This window comes from Semicossyphus pulcher, unplaced genomic scaffold, assembly GCF_022749685.1.
Source record: "Semicossyphus pulcher isolate SPU_LCO1_2020_fin unplaced genomic scaffold, fSemPul1.0.p SCAF_9, whole genome shotgun sequence".
Classification (NCBI taxonomy): Eukaryota; Metazoa; Chordata; class Actinopteri; order Labriformes; family Labridae; genus Semicossyphus; species Semicossyphus pulcher.
In genome coordinates this window covers 23502699-23520654 of record NW_027211770.1, presented here as the reverse complement: position 1 = coordinate 23520654, position 17956 = coordinate 23502699, and the positions used below count along the sequence as shown (strand labels likewise).

Sequence of the window (17956 nt, the reverse complement as noted above, 5' to 3'; positions counted from 1 at the left end):
GAAAGCCGATGCTTTAGGGGGGAACATAAGGTTATACTTTCTGCCTTTTGAGCACAGATTCTTGGCTGCAAGTCAGGCCATCAGTTACCCCGTACTTAGCTCCTCACATCCTGGTCCCCAAGACTGGAAGGGGATTGGGAACTTACATTACAGAATGAGTTCGGGGTCACCCTGGATTCTCTAATCAACTGGATGGACCACATGAGGAGTCCAACACACATGTCCCTTCTTCCCTCTCTGTACGTATAGGTTGAGGTCACAGGTCAATGGACGTGCTGCATGAGAGATACTGCTTACCCACTGCTTCCTTGCCTTTCTTATTGGCGGTAAAGTGAAGGCCAGGTTACAGCACAGTGTGATAAAGGGATTATGGTTTTTGGGACATTTGAAGGTGGCCAACCCAAGGCTCATCGGTAGCCTACTCTGACTTTGACTCTGGACCATCAGTTTTTTCGCAATTCTACTCTAATGCGTCTCAGTATCATCTTGAAAGTAATCGTAATGCCGCCAGGATTCTTAGCACGGGTAGTGGGTAGAGCAAGGTTGGTCAACCATGGAGACATACCATGGACAAAGGCATGGGTACGAACAGAAGTTGCCATCCATTTTGCTAATGAAAAGTGGTTAAGGAGAGAGGTTTAGCTCTACCCTTTTATGTGGACAGCCCCCCATCGCCATCATTCAGATTGCTCTGTGGGTATATGCAAATTTATTGGGCAGTTATCACAGACGAGGAATCATGGTTAGAGGGCGAAGCCTGTGCGAGTACGGAGCAGTAGATGCAGGAGGTTAATGTTTTAATTGTGCAATAATGCGGGTAATTATAAAAGGGTAAAACAAATGTAATTCCAGCCTTTTTTTTAGCATTTCTAAACCACACCCAGCACAAATACAAATGAATTTGTTGTTTGAACAAAGCAAGAAACAAATAGTAGGGTCTGCGCACACCCTTTACCTGCCACTTTCCACAGGCTTGTTTCTGTATTCTGAGGTACTGTCAGACTCTCATGTTAGATTAAATAAGAGCCGATTACACTAGTTGTGCTTTCAAAAGGTTACAGTACGTGCTTTCTGGAAAATAGGCTATGAAAACAGGGAATTTATAAAGCTGACAACAATGCTCCTTTGATGTGTCTATCAAGGCTTGCTTTGCTTTGTATGTGGATATGATTGATTTGCTGGGTAAATATCTATGTCCCACACGACTACACGGGCCTCACTCTACTCCTAATGTGCGTTGTTCACCCCCCTCAATAAATACGTTCAAATATCAATAACACTTAAATCAAACAGCAAGAGGCCAAAGGTGCACCGTCACCTCTTTGATGAAGCTCATGAAGCGCCCTCCGAATCTCCAGGGTTTGTGGCGGTGGCACTGCAGCGAGTTCACCGTCATCTGCGGAGCGTGCTGGTATGAGACGGACACAATGTGGACCGCATCATAGATCAGAGCTGCATCTGTCTGGAATAAGGGGTGAATATTATTTCAGCTGAAGCGTGTGCAAAGACATAAATAGTTTGGTCACCATTAATCTAATCTTCAGAATGACACTTGTATCTTCAGTATTTAAAGCAATTTCCTTTGACTTTTGGGACATCATCTAGCCGACTATATGCAGCTTCATGCATTTGAGATAAATCTTGGATTCCTAATTGTAGAGTTTGAACTGTATATGCACCTCGGGTGTTTCTCAATTCACAATTGAACTAAGTTCTCTTTTGTCTTGGTTATATAACTGACATCCCTCATCCCCAGATTTAGACAACCGCAGTGTGTATTTACTTCCTGCGTACTGTTAGACATGGTACAGAAAGGTTACAATCCCTTGTGTCAAAGCTTGTGGTCAGCATGTGTTTTTCCATAACAGCCAACTGTTACTGCAAATTTACTTTTGGCACGTGTGCTGAATTAGTAATTTACATTAGGGGATAAAAGGGGTTCCAAATTTGTAATTTCAAATCATTATTATGGGGATTTGCACATTAGTGGACATCTGGCATTTACGAAAGATTCAAGTTAATGGGCTCCTCCTTAATTTGGTAAATAGGGTCAGTATTTATAACTGTGTTAGACCTACATCACTAGCTAGCAATTAGTTTCTGTCAGCGTGACACAAATGGGACCTATTCCTAGCACTCTGTTTATCATCTATTAACACCTGCACTATAATGAGCATTTATTTCAGACTATACATCAATTTGTTGTCAATAATAGCTATAAAATGTGCAACAGTGTGAATCTCCTGCTATGAACAGCTTCATCTATCTTATCTCACACAGGATGTATTGACTTTGATATTGTGACTGTGTGTGCCATTGGAGTGAGCCAAAGCCCTCTCGTTTTCTGAGGAACACACTGATACAATGGAGCATCATTCATTACGAACTATCCATTGAGAAAGATTGGCTGTAAAGGGATGCACCTGGTCAGAAACAATGATTAGGGACACTTGCTGGTTGGAGGAATAATTGGTGCGAAAGGGCTTAATGAGCGTTCTGCAAGCCATTACATCATCCCCATCTGTACTATTAAAAGCATAATGGATTAAACCTGTGGAATTGTGCTGTTCTTGCCAATGACCCACCAACTTGCCAGAAAAAAAACATGGATATTTTTGGACAAAGTGGCATTTCTCAGGTTCTTTGAAACCTTCTATATCTAAATGGTTACCTTCCAATTTCCATATCTTTTAACCCAGTTCTTTAAAGCCTGACTGATATTGGTCTTCCAACCATTAAATCAGCAAGACATTACTGCCCACAAGAACCGTGACAAAGTAGAGGACGTTGGGTTGCACACAATCCCAGGACGAGAGTTGTTTATGTGAGGATGGCACCACTCCGGCGTGGTACCAATGGTCATACCACATTTAAAATGACTTAAAATATGCATCTTCCTTATGAAACATTTAGTCATCGCTGAACCTCTCAACTCCGATAACATAATGGCTACAGTATTTATGTTTTATTCAAACATGAGCCAAATCCTGAAGGAGTCAGTTTGTATAAAGTTGTAAATGAGAAAGAGGTCAGTGCAGATTACTGATACTTGCTGAGGTAAACGATTTGGTAGGAGTAAGGGTTAAAACAGTTTTAAGGCCTTGATTGAGAGTTAAGACAGACAGATAAATAAAGTGGATCCCTTTTTGTTGACACTTTGATGCCTGACTTAAATGAGCCAACACAGAAGTAATAAAACCTACCGTCATGATGCCCTCCAGCAGGCCTGAGCCATTTTTAGGTGGTATCTGCCTCTCCATCGACCATTTCTCCACAATGGATGCCACCTGGGGATTATCCACGTTGAGTATACGGAAGCCGGTTATGTTGACACCACAGAAGCGATACGGCTCCAGGTTAATGGCCATCAGGTCCTATTGAGAGACAGCAATAAGGAAGGGACGCATTCTCATTTAGTCTGCCAGAAGCTGAGCGTCTTTGTTTGCAGTATTCATCCTGGATGCTTTCTACTCGGATGAAAAGACAATGACGCTGCAGCTGATTAAAGAGATACTATATTAAGACCAGACAGTGAGAAGAAGGAGAAATACAGTAGTTTTCAATGTCAAATCAGTAGATTTAAGTGTTGTGTCTGAAGCAGGGTCTGTTTAATAAATGAAATGTAAAAGGCTCAGGCGGCAGAGTCGCTTTCTGCTGGCAAATCCTTTTAGAATTGACAAATTGTTATTGTTGTTGTACTTCCATAATAATGAATTATACCGCACAAATAAGCTTCCAGCATTTTGTCTTTGTAAATCATGTTTATGTTAAAGAATCTTTAAAGGTGCAAATTTGTTACTCGTGGAACATCCTAATTATTGTTTGTACCTCGGAAAAAAAAATTTAAGTACAAGAAAAAAAGAATAACATCAGTTCTGTGGGATCGTATAAATAATTCAACACTCGCATTCCCTTGGCAACTTCCAAGCAAAAAGCAATTCAATTTGAGCCGCTGTAATTTCTGGGGCAGCCATTGTAGCTGAAGTGTGAAGTCACATGTTGACACATGTCGTGGTGGAATGGGCCAGGGGGCCTGCAAAAGACATTTGGATGAACATAGATATTTCATTAGCACCCTGTGGGGTTAGTGCTGCGGGAAGGGGAGCGTGTAAGACACTTACTAAGGAATGGTTGCCGCCAGTCACGGAAATATTTTCTTCCCTCTCCCACCAGAATGAGTACAGTTCTCTCTCTTATGAGCAGAGATCAAAGCAAATCTCTGTTGTTCTTCATGACATTCAAAATTGCTCGGAAAAACTAGATCAGGTTACAAGTTTCTGAGCTTTGAAGCTAAGAATACAAACTAACTGGGACAGAATTGTTTGTACAAATATAATTCATCTTTTGTGACATCCTCATTTATATCAGGGCATTTTGGGACGTCAGCGAGGCAACTTGTTCCAATTTTAAGTTCACTTTTTTTGCTGCCTTGTGCACACATCTGCAAAGCGGAATCAGCATAATCCTACAACGTGACGCTGAAATCTTGAGCCGGGGAGAACACGCGGAGTGCATACAGGAGTGTTATGTGGGTGGTAAACATTAACAAAGTTCTCAGCTTTAGGTGGCTCACAGATAGCTACTGCGAGGCGGGGGCTATGACAGACTCATTTCAAAGGACAAGGAAGTTATTACCCCCACACCACTCTGCTGTTGCCTTTTCACGCTCTAATAAGTCAGCATTTCCCTCACCTCAGAAGATAAAACACAGACATCAGTGGGCTCCATCGAGGGGAAATTGTATCGCCGTGTATAGAGTACAAGTATTCATCATTTCAGATCAAATCAAGCCGCCAGGTATAATCTTCTTAATGGTGTGTCTGTCAATATGACAGCGTATTGCAGCATTAGATAGATACCCCACTCTGATTCTATAGAGATATCCAGGCGTCATGTGAGAAATATTGTTGCAGAAGATCACATCAAAGAAAGTTAATCCTCCAGTAAATATTTTCCTGCTCCATCTGATCAGACTGGTTACACTTAAACAGATAAACCAGCGACTTTTGGATCGTTCTCCATTAAAGCTATAGACGTGCCGCACAGACCGATGCCTTTGCCACGCCGCTGAGCGTGAAAAGATGACACACATCACGCCTGAACCTCAGTGTCATATCACATTATCACAACAGACCGGCCCGGTCCGAAGAGACAGCGAGTGTGTGCGCGCACAAGCGAGGCAGAAACAGAGACAATAACCGAGAGTGAAAGGAACAGCACAGATCATGCTGGTATTCACTCCCATTCAGTCTGTTTGTCACCACACAGCAAACGTCTCGGTGAAGAGCAGCAACGGCTCCCTGCTGGGCCGGCTTGTGTTAGTCAGGCACGATCCCTGCTGCAGAGTGGGAACTGAAAACGCTCAAGATGGGAAACTGAAACACACCCGTGTTGCATTAAGCACGGCTGATACTGAAACAAAACGGTTACAAGCTGCAATCATTTTTAATTTTGAAGGAGAAGGCGGGTGATTTTCTTTTGTGTGTGTGTGGAAAAAAAATGTCAAAAAAATCCCACAAAAACACCAAAGCAACAACAAATATTTTAGTCTTCTCTTTCCTGTCTGTGGCCCTCAGTTTAGGAACGCTTAACTTATACGAATGCAGTCTTATACAACAGTACTGCAGTTGATCCTTAATTAGTGAGTGTAAAAATGTCCAGTTTTTCTTCATTAACTCTGATCATTTTGGAGGATCCACATAGGGTGGACAACAGAATATAAACAGTGTAACAAGATACATTTCTACAGCACCACAAACTGCAGCTTCCAAATAATGATGCAGCTGAGTCAACATCTAAACACCATAACCCCTGAGACAGCTGGATATTGTAGAAATGTTGTATTAGACTGCTAACGTTTTTGCAGTGGTGAACCCTAATAAGATTAATTTGTGTACAGTTTCCTTGGAAACACAGAGTTGGATTTTATTTTTTTAATGGCTAAATTATTTCTAGAAAAATGCTGGGCACTGCAGCTTTTAGCAAGTGTTACTCAAACTGGATTAAAAGCCAGTTGTTGGGGACTATTTTGTGAATCTGAAGCACTCGCAAAACTAACAGCATCAGGACATCCAGGATCAATAAAAGAGAGTGCCCATGTTCTTTGTAAAAAAGGAACCCAGTGCAAAAAAATGTAGCTTACTGATGTGTTTTTAATTGTTACTTGTTAGCTGGATCAATTAATTGCTGCTTTTGCTCTTTTATTTGGATTGGCTGACGATTACTGAAATATGGAATATCAGCAGACAGCAGAGGAAACAGGAGAAGAACCTAATAAAGATCTTTGGTCACATTATTACAGGTGTAAAATGTACACAAACTGTATGCTATATATGTAAAACACTGACCTTATAGGTGAAACTTAATATTGTTTCCCATTTCATAAAATATAATCATTTTTTTATTGATGGAAGTTTGAGAACTCCTGCTTTAAAGTACATATTATAACAATAATAATAATAATAATAATACATATATATATATTTCTAATTACCAAAATGCTATGGCCAAAGTAACATAGCTGATAGTTGTAGAGACATCCAGTAATCATAACACATAAGTTAACGTCATCTATCATTACAAAATCCTACTGTTATGGTATACCAGGTGTGTGAGCCTTATTATCTTTGAGTCCTATATTGAAGAGCTCACATGGGGTCTTCTTCAAACTTGGAAGTCACCCTCACTTTGGAATCTCAAGCTGTTGTTTTCTTCGCTGCCACCTCAAAGACTTGTGTTGACTTTACTACGAAGCTGAGTGTTTACTGCAGCCTGCTGAAGACTCTATTATGCCTCCAGCTTGTCAAACAAAATTGATATTATGGACCGGATCCAAAGCCCCATTGGCAATTAGCCACTATTCATCAAAAAGCTCGAGCGGTGGGGAGACGAGAACAAACGAGCCTCTATTTGCATTAACAAGCATAGTACATTACCAGAGTGGTGAAGATATAGTGGTAATACTCTGTCATCATCCCCATGGTCTGGGCCTGCATGGATAGGGAGAAGAAGAGAAGAGAATGATGTGAATGAATAGAGGAATTGCTTTTAAACAATCATACATAAACAAAGGTAAAGATATGCACAGCAGGCTCATCAGTAAAGAAAAAGTAGCCATGATTTAACGAGCCTATTAAACAAACCGCTGTTGAATTTGTGTGTAAGTTTCTGCTTGTTGGGAGTTCTGCACCAGACGTAGTCCACAGACTAACAGAACAGCAACAGTACTTAATGCCTTTCTATGCATTTAAATGGTGTGCAATGGCTGGGGGGCACATGACGTTATCCCAGCAGAGAAGAGGGGCCTTCAATCAGAAGAGCTCGGTAATCTTTTCCTCATATCCGCGCACTCCATCACCGCCACTTGTTTCACTCAATCTACATTGAAAGGCAGCACATTCTCATGGCGGCTGTGCTTCCTGTTTAATTGTACCATCTGTTGAATAAAAAAGCCAAGGTTATGTAAATAAGATGCTGTGCTTATGTGCAGGCAAATCGCTCCTCCAACAAGACAAGTACGTGACATTGAAACTAAGTGTCATGTTTCATATTGTGGGAAGGAGTTTTTTTCATTAAGGTAATTTTTACGCAAATATAAATGATAAACTTGATTTTTATAGCACTTTGCATGTAAGAAATGCGCTTTAAAGTGCTTTACATCAAGGGAATTACATTCAACCGTTGCTCCACATGAAAATAGACAGTATGGACATGTACAATTAGCTGCTGCAGGTTTCGTTCACTATACAATGCAAGAAATTCTGTCAGTATCCATCTTACCCACAATGCAGTAGCAGGGTCAACGCACATATTAGAATATTAAAAAAAACATATGACAACAAAAGGCGCACAGACACACCAGGGACGTGTGTCCTATTTTCTCCTGTCCACTCAGACAGGGGATGTAACCTGACAGAGGCATGTTGGAGGCAGGTGAGGCTGTCAGACTGAAGACAGGCTGCACATGACAAACAATATATTCCAAGGGCGTAATGCAGCGATTCAGAGGTGTTATTTCTACACTCAAATAGTCACATGAGATCATCCTACATATGCATTAACATTAACTCATGAATTCAATGCCTCTGATGTCTACTTATTGTTCTGGGTAGGGGCAACCTTTTTGTACGACTTTAAATGAAACAGTCTGCAAACCTTTAAATATTATAGCTCAGTAGCTGGTAAATTCTGACACTTCACTACCAAAACCAAGGTACCTTCTATAAGAAAGTTCTTGTAGCTAAAATTTCTTAAGGGAACATATTTTGTGTGCTACATTATTAAGGATATATAGGCGGAGCTAAGCGGCTGCTTTTCCGGTCTCTGCAAGTGTTGTCTATGCCTGAACAAACAAAGAAAAGATCGATGACTACAGATACAACTTCAAAAATGAGTGAAGATCCAAAGAAAAAGAAACAAATGTGACCAACCGTGGACGTCACACATGCAACACTGTCTGGATATCTGGGAAGTGTGCTCCTGCAATTACCCTTTATCACCACAGGTGCCGCCAAAGAGAACGAGATCTTCGAGATTACCACTTTAATGCTTCTGATTTGTACTTGATGACCTGGATAGGAGCAACCTTTTTGTACTTCAAATAGAGCAGTCTGTAAAACTTCAAATATTACAGTTCAGTAGCTGGTAAATTTTATCACTGCTGCATGCCGTTCAAAACCAAGGTGTTATTCATTACAAATTTGCCCTCCATAAAAAAAGTCCTTGTCCCTAGAATTTCTCAAGGGAACACATTTTGTGTGCTACATTATGAAGGACATAGCCGAGTGTTCTGTCTTTTATTTTAGGTAAATATAATGTTACATTTTTCAATTTTAGAAGTAAATGCTACAAATTCTTAGTTTCAAGCCTCTAATATTTTGTTTTGACTTCTTTTATCTGTCGGAAATTTTGATTTCAATGAGAAAACAAGCAATTTAAAGGTGTCAGCTGTTGCTTTTAGGACTTCTTTTTAATCTATTATTATTCATGATCGTTGCTGTTTTATATTTTACAGAATTTTTTTTTTGAGAAAACTATGTGCACATTTAACAGCAATTAATACACACTTTAATCTCTGTTAGGTTAGTTTGCTCACTGGGGTTGGTACAAATTAACTCCACTCTTAATTTCTCTCATATCACAGCAGTCGATCCCCCATCTGCACGCTACATTGCTGGTCGCAAATGCTTAGCTGACAAGCGGCCCTAGTGGTGACTACATTAGTGTGTGAAAGGGTGAAGTGTAAAAGAGCCTTGAGTGGTCACGAGACTATAAAGGCACTATTTAAGCTTTCAAAGATCTACATCCAGGTTCTATGGTGTAATATTAATGGTACGCAGCAGCAGTCAGAAATGCAACAGTTTTGATGGCACTTAGTGTGTGTCGTATTCTTGACATCACTCATAACCATCACCTATTTCCTCATCTTTCTCATCCTTTGCTCGTGCTTCAGCGCCCTGACGCAGGCTGTCCATGGTAGAGAACTGTCTGCAGCGTTTCTGCCTGAAAACCCTCTCTCACTCCTTCTCTCCAGAGGTCGCCCAATCCTCGGTGCGAGCTGTGCAGAGTGGCCACGAGCACACGCGTGTCACCTTAGATCTCAGTAACATGGGAGGACTGAGTTATTTAAATAACTTGGGAGGAGATGATGCATTCAGTAAACATGTTAACAGAAGCTGACAGCGAACTGAACGGAGGGGGGAGATCCACCAGCCTGTTCCTGACATCTGTGAGCATCAGACCACCTACACAATCTGCGCTCGGTGCATCACGCTGACAGCTCTGTGTCGACTTACGATCATTTATATCAATATATATATGCACGGTTTGATAATGAAACAGACGTATTCCTGTTAGATGTTAAAGTCAAACTCGCCCACAAAGGTTTACTTTCTGTCCTTTGTATGTGATTTATTGTTACAAATCTTAACTTATAAACCCCGGATGCATCAAATCACAAAGACCCAAGATTCACTGTAAGAACTATATATTACTCCAGCACACTTTTTAAGTCTACACTACAAATCCAGTCAGCACACCTGCAATAAGGAACAGCTGTGCGTCACAGCTCGACATCATCCCCTGACATTGTCTCTGCTTAAGATCGTAAGAACACTGTTTACTCTCAGAACCCACTGGCTATCAGTGTTAGCTATTTTAGATTCAGTCTTCAGACAAAATTCTTTTTACTTTTAGTCACATTTTAGTCATTTTTACCCTTTATAGTTTCAGTCTAGTTTTAGTCGACAAAAACGCGTTTGTACCTGTTTGCTTCATGTAAAATTACCACTTTAAATTCAACAGATGATGCATGCAGTAAAAGAACGATGAGGACACAGCAGCTAAAGATTACTTTTCATCATCGCTTCTCATGTAAACAGTCAGACAGCTGATGATCGCTCATTTGTGTGCGGAAGAAGAGTCTAATGAGTCAACTTTTTCTGTGAGCCTGAATCAGAAAGCCTGAGTTAACAGAAAGTTCACAACCACCTTCTGACAGTACCGAACAGTCAAATATACATTTTGAATGTCCGACAGCCCACCGCTAACATTTCGGTCCCGGGACAGGGATTCAGAGTTTTTATTATCAGCGATCTATTTTTAGCTCGTCAACGTCTCGTCTTTGTCATGGAGAAAAGATCGTTAGCGAACATTTATCATTAATAGTTTCTAAATCAACACTGCTGGCTATCATCTAACAATGACTCTGGGAGTAATGGACGATTTTTTAGGGCTTATGGAGTTGCCAGTTTCTTTTTAAGTATTCCTGGGCTGAGACTTTCCTTAGACTAGCAACTTGAGAGGGACAAGGAACAGATTGTTATCTGCACATATATTCAGATGTCTGTTTTTAGAGTGTAATAAAAAGCTAGATTGTTGTTTGATGATCCAGGTTATGGGTTCGCAATATGGCCTAAGTGCACTGCCTTTTTTTGCTCTCCACATGGACTGTTTTCCTGCAGACAACCAAAGTGATTAGACAACGGAATTAAGACTTTAAATGAAGGCCGGAAAGTTTGCAACACTTTCCTACAGATTATTAATTATTTGTAGATATCTGTTTATATAGATTAAACCTCCACAAGTTCACAAACATCAGTTGTTCAGTTTCAGACAAGTCAAACCGTCCAGCATCAAAATTTCCCCGCTGCTTGTTTGTTACTGACAGCCCTGCAGCTGCTCCAGCCTAGCCACACAAAGATTTCCTTATACGAATAACCTGCTGCTGAATCAAGCTGTGCGGATGTTGGAGATTTGCTCGTCCAGGCTGAGGTCTGACATCATGAGTGCCTCTGCCACACTCTGTAATAGTCTCACTGACCTGTTTGAGAACCTGCGCAGCCATTTGGTGGCTGCAGTCGAAGATGATGCGGAACTCCCGGCTTCTCTTCATTTCTTTGAGCAGGGGCCTCGTGTCCTGCGAGTCCAGAGGAAGCTGGCGGATCTTTAGCCTGATGTTGTACCTGGACGGGGCCATGATCAGCTCCTGAAGCCTTATGAGACCTTGAGAAGAGACGAGGAACACATGAAGTCAATTAGGGAGATAGTGACGACTCCTGATGTTTGTATTTGTGAGAGCATGGCGACATTACATACCTGTGCTGTCGTCGTATACCACAGTGGCCGTCTTCCACTTGAGAAACTGCACCAGGTCCAAGATAGCATAGCTTAGCGAGGAATAATCCGGGTATAAATTGGCATAAAAGGTGTCCCTGTTGTCCATGGGGTGGTGTTTCCACCGCACCTGGATGTGCGGCACCTCCAATGCATTGCAGATGGACTGCACCGCATTCGACGAGGAGCTGTGTGAGGGCCCGAATATTGCAACCACACCTAAAGACAGCTGGTCGCAAGCTGGAGAAGAGCAAGAGGAGAGAGTTTAGTGCCTCTTAGTCAGTCTTTATAGAAATGATGAAAAAACACTAAAGTTTTCTTCCTTTATAAACAAGATTTTATCTGTGAGCCAAAAACACTCAAGCTGAGCCAAATATTCAGCTGTTTTTCGACTGACCAGATCCCCGTGTTCCTCCATACAGTAATCTAGATCCTTGAAAAAACACAGACAAAGCCACTCACCTTTTCTCGACGCCTCAAAACTGTCGTAGATATTAATCCTCTGTATGTCATATGTTAGTGTTGTGTTTGGCAACAAAGTCCTGTTTCTATTAATGTTATTGACAGCGAATTTAAAGGAAAGCTCCTCGGCGCTAACAAGCGGAATAGGTCCCTCCGTCTGTTCGAAGATCCCACCTGGAAAACAAAAGAGACACAGACGTTAAGCCTCCGAACAATTGGACTCAAACATAATCACAAGCAGGAAGGAGCAACACAAACACAGTTCCAGGTAGGAATAAATGGGAGGAAAATATTGAGAGGCGTTTGCACTTAAGACGAGCAGCGAGGGGAGCAGTGCACATTACACGAGGTATTAAATTTGCTCAGCAAACACGGAGCAACCCTCTCCATTTTCGGGGAATGCTGAAAAAAGCCAATATCAGCTTTGAAGTCTAAAGCCATAATGGATTTAAGGAGTGTGTGTTTGTGTGTCTGTCTGCTCCATCAGGGCAGCAGAATATCTCAGGCTCTTGTCTCTCCATTAAAACCGTCTTTTATTTCACCGCAGGAGCACGTTGATGGAGCACATAACTGGACTTGTGCACTCTTCTTTTACTTAAAATTCAAAGGGAAGTATTTTTTTTTTTCTGCTGCTGCTCTGAACTTACAAAACACGTCTTATGCACATCAAAGTAGAGCATCACTTGATATGTATACGACCATCCGTGCTGCACTATATCCTTCAGCGTACAGCAAGAAAGCTTTTTTCAGTAGTTTGCCGACTGAAGAGGTTTTCATGATACATCTGTCCCACACATCAGACATTAAAGCTTTATATCTCAAACAGATTTCTTACATATAGACCTGTTTACACGAGCAGCACTACTCAACCTGTTAAACCCGATGTATAATGTCCTCTGCAGCTCTTAAAGGAGCTTTCTATAGTCCTAGAAAATAACCCTGAGGATGTCAAAGTGATAGCCTCGGACACTCGATAGAAATCCTGCGTCACAATCTGGAAGGTCTCGAGCTTGGAAGACGTGGACATTTATTAAAATGATGCTGTGGATGAAGTGTTTGTGGACTGTACTAAAACTCAACATATCTCAGCCTCTGTAGCTTAAATACAGATTTTTTTTTATCATGCAAAAGCGGCGAGACATTCTCAAGTAAGCAGCATAGTTTGTTGCAACACTTAAAAGTAAATGCACTGCACTTATATAAAGCACTTTTCTAGTCTTAAAACCACTCAAAGCACTTTTACACTCCGCGTCACATTCACCCTCTCACACACACATTCACACACTGATGGCAGAGGCTGCTCTGCAAAGTGCCAATCTGCCCATCCAGTTCTAAATAACCACGTTTACACACATTCACACATCAATGGCTGTGCCTACAGCATTTTAGCCCTTCTTTCACTGCCAGCTCGAGGCGGGATTATTCTGCCTCTGTTACGTTACGTCTTTTATATGAAACACAAGGAGGCGGAACGATGGGGCGAAGTCGTTCCGCCTCTGAGCCGGCATCAGAGGTAGTAACAGAGGCATCTGTGTAACCAGCAAAGACAGCAGGGCGAAACAGGCTGTATATGTGTATTTGAAGCACGCCCTTTTTGTTTACACCTTGCGCATGTTTTTTTTCAGTAACGCCGGAATGCAAAGTAAAAACACACACTGGGGCGGCTTTACGTGGTCAAATGTAAAATGGCAAAGGCTGCATGACGGCGGAGCTGAGGTGGAACCGCAGTGCAAAAAGGGCTTTAGACAGCAGAAGCTGGGGATCGAAACCGCCAACCTTCTGACTAAGAGCCGACCCGCTCTGCCACTGAGCCGCAGGCGCCCCAAAATGCACAAAAATCAGGTTATTTTAGTTTCATTTTCAAACAGAATATTCATAAGTACGTTTTTTCCTCTGTCATGGCCTCTGCATCCCATAATAAAGCATTCCTCTCTTTGTGTGTAATTGGTAAAGAAACAACATCTCACATTCTGTCAAATGTGAGACAACAAAGTCCCTGTGTGGCTCCGCTGCAGCCTTTAAGACGACAGCTTAGACAGCTGCTGAAAAGATGCCTGTAGGAACATCAGCTTATGGAGAGGCTGGCTCCTCCACCTCCACTCTCATCACATTATACATTTCAATAACAAAGCAAGACGTCTCCGCCATCGTCCGTCAAATCAGGGGGGAAAAAAATCACTGTCATCAAAAGTTCAAAATGACTTTATGTAAGTTGAACTTTTACCGCTATAATTTCAGACACAGGGACAAACTTTGAGAAACTTTTTTTCTGCAGTGAGATCACAGAATAACAAAACATTAAATTACTCACTAAGTGACTTTCATAATCGGTTTTTACTGCTGGTAAATGTTACAGCTGATTTTCTTTCTCTCTTTAGGAGTTGATAATATATCTATATTCCTATTCTGCCATGACAAGTAATTCTGTCTGTCTTTTCTTTTAGTATTTAATCATTTAAAGATGTAATCTCGAAGATCTCAGTTTCTTTCTCTTGGCGATAAACGGTAATTGCGGAAGCACACTTCCCAGATATCCAGACAGTGTTGCATGTGTGACGTCGACGGTTGGCTCCGGTTGTAACTCTTGATTTTCCTCGCTGATGGTCGCTTTCCTTTTTAGACTGTTTGCCTTCATCTGAGCGTCCAATTTGTTTCTTTTTCTTTGGATTTTCACTTATTTTTTGAAGTTGTATCTGTAGTCATCCATCTTTTCTTTGTTTGTTCAGCCATGGTTGATTACTGTTTACTTGCAACACTTGCAGAGTGCGGAAAATGATTTTTTCCGTGAAAGTTGCCAGCCAGTCTGTTATACTGCCAATGCTTTCATCAGTGGGCCATAGGCTCAATCACCATTGTGTTACCTCACTCAGCGATAGATAGAGACTCATCAGACATTTATTTACATGAAAATCTTCGAGATTATTACTTTGACCTTGTTGGTTTGATTTCTACAATCAGATAATGTCTACACAGGCTTTTAAATTACCTACTTTTAGCCATGACAAATTGACGTAAATGTATCTGTAATAATAATGTTTGAATATAAATGGAGTTTATGAACTAATGTTGATTGAAAGTTGATTAGTTTTGTTGTTTGATAATAACTCTCCTGTAACGTCCCCTCTAATATTTGTCTTGCCTTCAGTTGAGGATTGAAAAATAAACGTTGCATTAGCTGCACTTTGTCCCCAAAACAAACCAAACAGTTACTGGATTCATATTCAGACCATTACCATAAAAAAAGACCCCGAAACATCAACCCAAAGGCTTTAATTTAATTTAGCCTAATGGAAATTAAAGAGCACAAAGGGATTGATTTTATTTGAGTGTTTTGTTGTGTTATTTGTGGTTTGCACTCTCATGGCCTAGCGCGCTAACACCTCCTGTCAGCCTGGTACTATTACTCTAATCCTACCTGGTTAAAGCGAGCTGAGCTTCAGGACAGCACCTGTGACCTGCCGATGCCCCCGAACAGACCGACCGTGCTGCCTGGATCACAGAATCGCATATCTGTGCTGCTGCAGAGAGGCGGTTCTGAGAGCCGAGCTCGTCTGACTATTTATGACTCAAAGCCTCCCCGGATCGCGAGGGGACGTGATGCATAAACCGCCCGGTGGAATGCGTCACATTAAAATAAATGAATCCTTCCATTTCATGGGGAAATCTCATTAGAGTACATTAAGTAATTGCTGGAGTATATAGTAATTTGACTGTTAAGAGGATAAAATGTGCATTGCTCAGAAGCACTTTAACAAATTTAATAAACAGAGGGGAACCTGCTCCTCGGGAGGAAAATCCTGCAGATAATTTGCTTTTTCAGAGTTCTGCCATGAGCACAGCGGCACGGCTTAATGTGCAAAAGCTCCTGCAACTCCATCAAATAAGGAGTTCTTTTAGCATCCTGCAGAAACGACTCTAATGATGTAGAGATTGGAACATTATGGAGCGTGTTTACAAGTTCCCGTTTATACAACTGCAGCTAATCTCCCTTATTGCAGTGGGCGATGGCAAATTGAGATGTATGAATTTCACACTCAGTCTTGTGAATCTCAGTCAAAAGGCTTCAAATTAGCACGTCTCCAACAGACACGAACACAAAGGCCTTTAATTAGTCTCTGAGGTCCGACCACAATATATAAATCAGCCACTAATTGCAGCTGTTTCCATAATTTGTCCTTTGAGGACTTTGGATCAGCTGCATTCAAAAGCCACAGACTGATGCTTGTGAAGAGAGGACGACTCACATCCCTCTCTTTAACAGCAGAGAGTGAAAACAGAACACCCAAACTTCAGAGAAATATTACACAGTTTTAGTGTTAGTGTAAAATATAATAAAATACACAATTGTTATGCTGCAGTTTTGTGTAAGTGCAATATAAAGCAAATAAATCCCGGTCAGATTTCACGCTATTTTCCATCACCCAGCAGTGGTTGGTCTGCCAGAGAGGGTAGGCGGAGCTAAGCGACTGCTTTTCCGGTCTCTGCAAGTGTTGCGAGTAAACAGTAATCTACTATGGCTGAACAAACAAAGAAAAGATGGATGACTACAGATACAACTTCAAAAATAAGTGAAAATCCAAAGAAAAAGAAACAAATTGGACGCTCAGATGAAGGCAAACAGTCTAAAAAGGAAAGCGACCGTAACAAAGGGAGCCAACCGTAGACGTCTGGTTAAATTGGGAAGTGTCCTCCCACCATTAGATGGCGCCCAAGAGAACAAAACTGAAATCTTTGAGGTTGTCAGTTTGAGTTCCACATCTGCACTGTTGATTTGACCAGCTTTTGCAGCTAAATTAAGAGGCCTGATAGATTTCTGCAGCTCATACACCTCATCCTAATGCTGCTAACATGTATTGTGACATAGGTTTGCACATGTAGTTTGACAAAGCAGCAGGAGAGCACTAAAGCAGTTTACATATGGCACTTAACCTGGTAACTACAAGGGAACACCTCACTGAATACTGCATAGATATATCAAAGAGTTACATTTTCATTTGGAATTAAAAAACTCAAATGTGACCAAAGTGCAGATATTTAAGCTAATAAATTATACATCAATAAACTATTCCTGCCTGCATGTAAATGAAAGTCTTGAGGCTGTTTTTGATCCCGAAACAGAAGCCGTGGGTTCAGTTTGGTCTGCAAAGCCTGAAGGTCCTGACGGAGACACGCCGACTCAGAGTCAGAGGTTTCACGTTTTCAGCTCTACATGCCCGTGCGCAAATCCACGTTGTAGCATGAAAGCCCGACATGTTATGTACCCACAAACAACATCACAAGAGCACAAGCGTAAACCCTCCCTCTGCTGTTGTGTAGCGGCAGATTGCCTTCGAGACAGCTTAGTTTGTGGGGTTTGGAATCGTATGGGTTCCACTGAAGAGACTTCTTTTGAACATCTGCTGCGTTTACGGACTTCAGTGTGAGTGTGTCACACGGAGTGTGAACTGAGTGACAGAGTGCCAAAACAAAGAGAAGATGGAAAGATCTTCTTCTTTTTTTATTTCTTTATGGCTTTTACATCATGTAAAGTTATAGGTTGTCCAATTTGGACTAAGATTGCTGATTTAAATTTAACAGAGCCATGTTCTATTTTACAACACACATACTTAGAAATCAGACTTTTGTACGATCGTTTGCTTCTGTCTGAATGCATGGACTTGATTGCTTTTTTCCCCCTCCATTATCTGAATGATCTCTCTCTAAACTGAACGTAAGCAGTGTTTGATTTAACTTGATCTCAAGGCGGCTGCACGGTAGGATCTGGCATGCTGTTTTTCCCCCCAACTACAATTCTTATCTGATTGCTAGGCTTACATCCAAGATTGAAGAAGGCATATTTGTTTGTACTGTAAACACAGGCGTTTATATGAATGAGACCGTC

At 41.3% G+C, this 17956-nt stretch overlaps 1 protein-coding gene across 2 annotated transcripts in view; it reads right to left on the bottom strand.

Moving 5' to 3' along the window:
- The window catches only part of grik3 (glutamate ionotropic receptor kainate type subunit 3), a 102474-nt gene that overhangs the window by 32935 nt on the left and 51583 nt on the right, over positions 1–17956 (bottom strand). The window contains exons 2-8 of one of the 2 annotated variants that reach the window (XM_069655532.1): positions 13867–13873; positions 12076–12249; positions 11596–11853; positions 11321–11502; positions 6936–6989; positions 3204–3374; positions 1319–1462 (exon numbers count right to left, since the gene is read on the bottom strand). In XM_069655532.1, the coding sequence (XP_069511633.1) occupies positions 1319–1462; positions 3204–3374; positions 6936–6989; positions 11321–11502; positions 11596–11853; positions 12076–12249; positions 13867–13873 (990 nt within the window). The remainder of the gene's footprint in view (positions 1–1318; positions 1463–3203; positions 3375–6935; positions 6990–11320; positions 11503–11595; positions 11854–12075; positions 12250–13866; positions 13874–17956) is intronic. The other variant, XM_069655531.1, reaches the window with a different exon arrangement.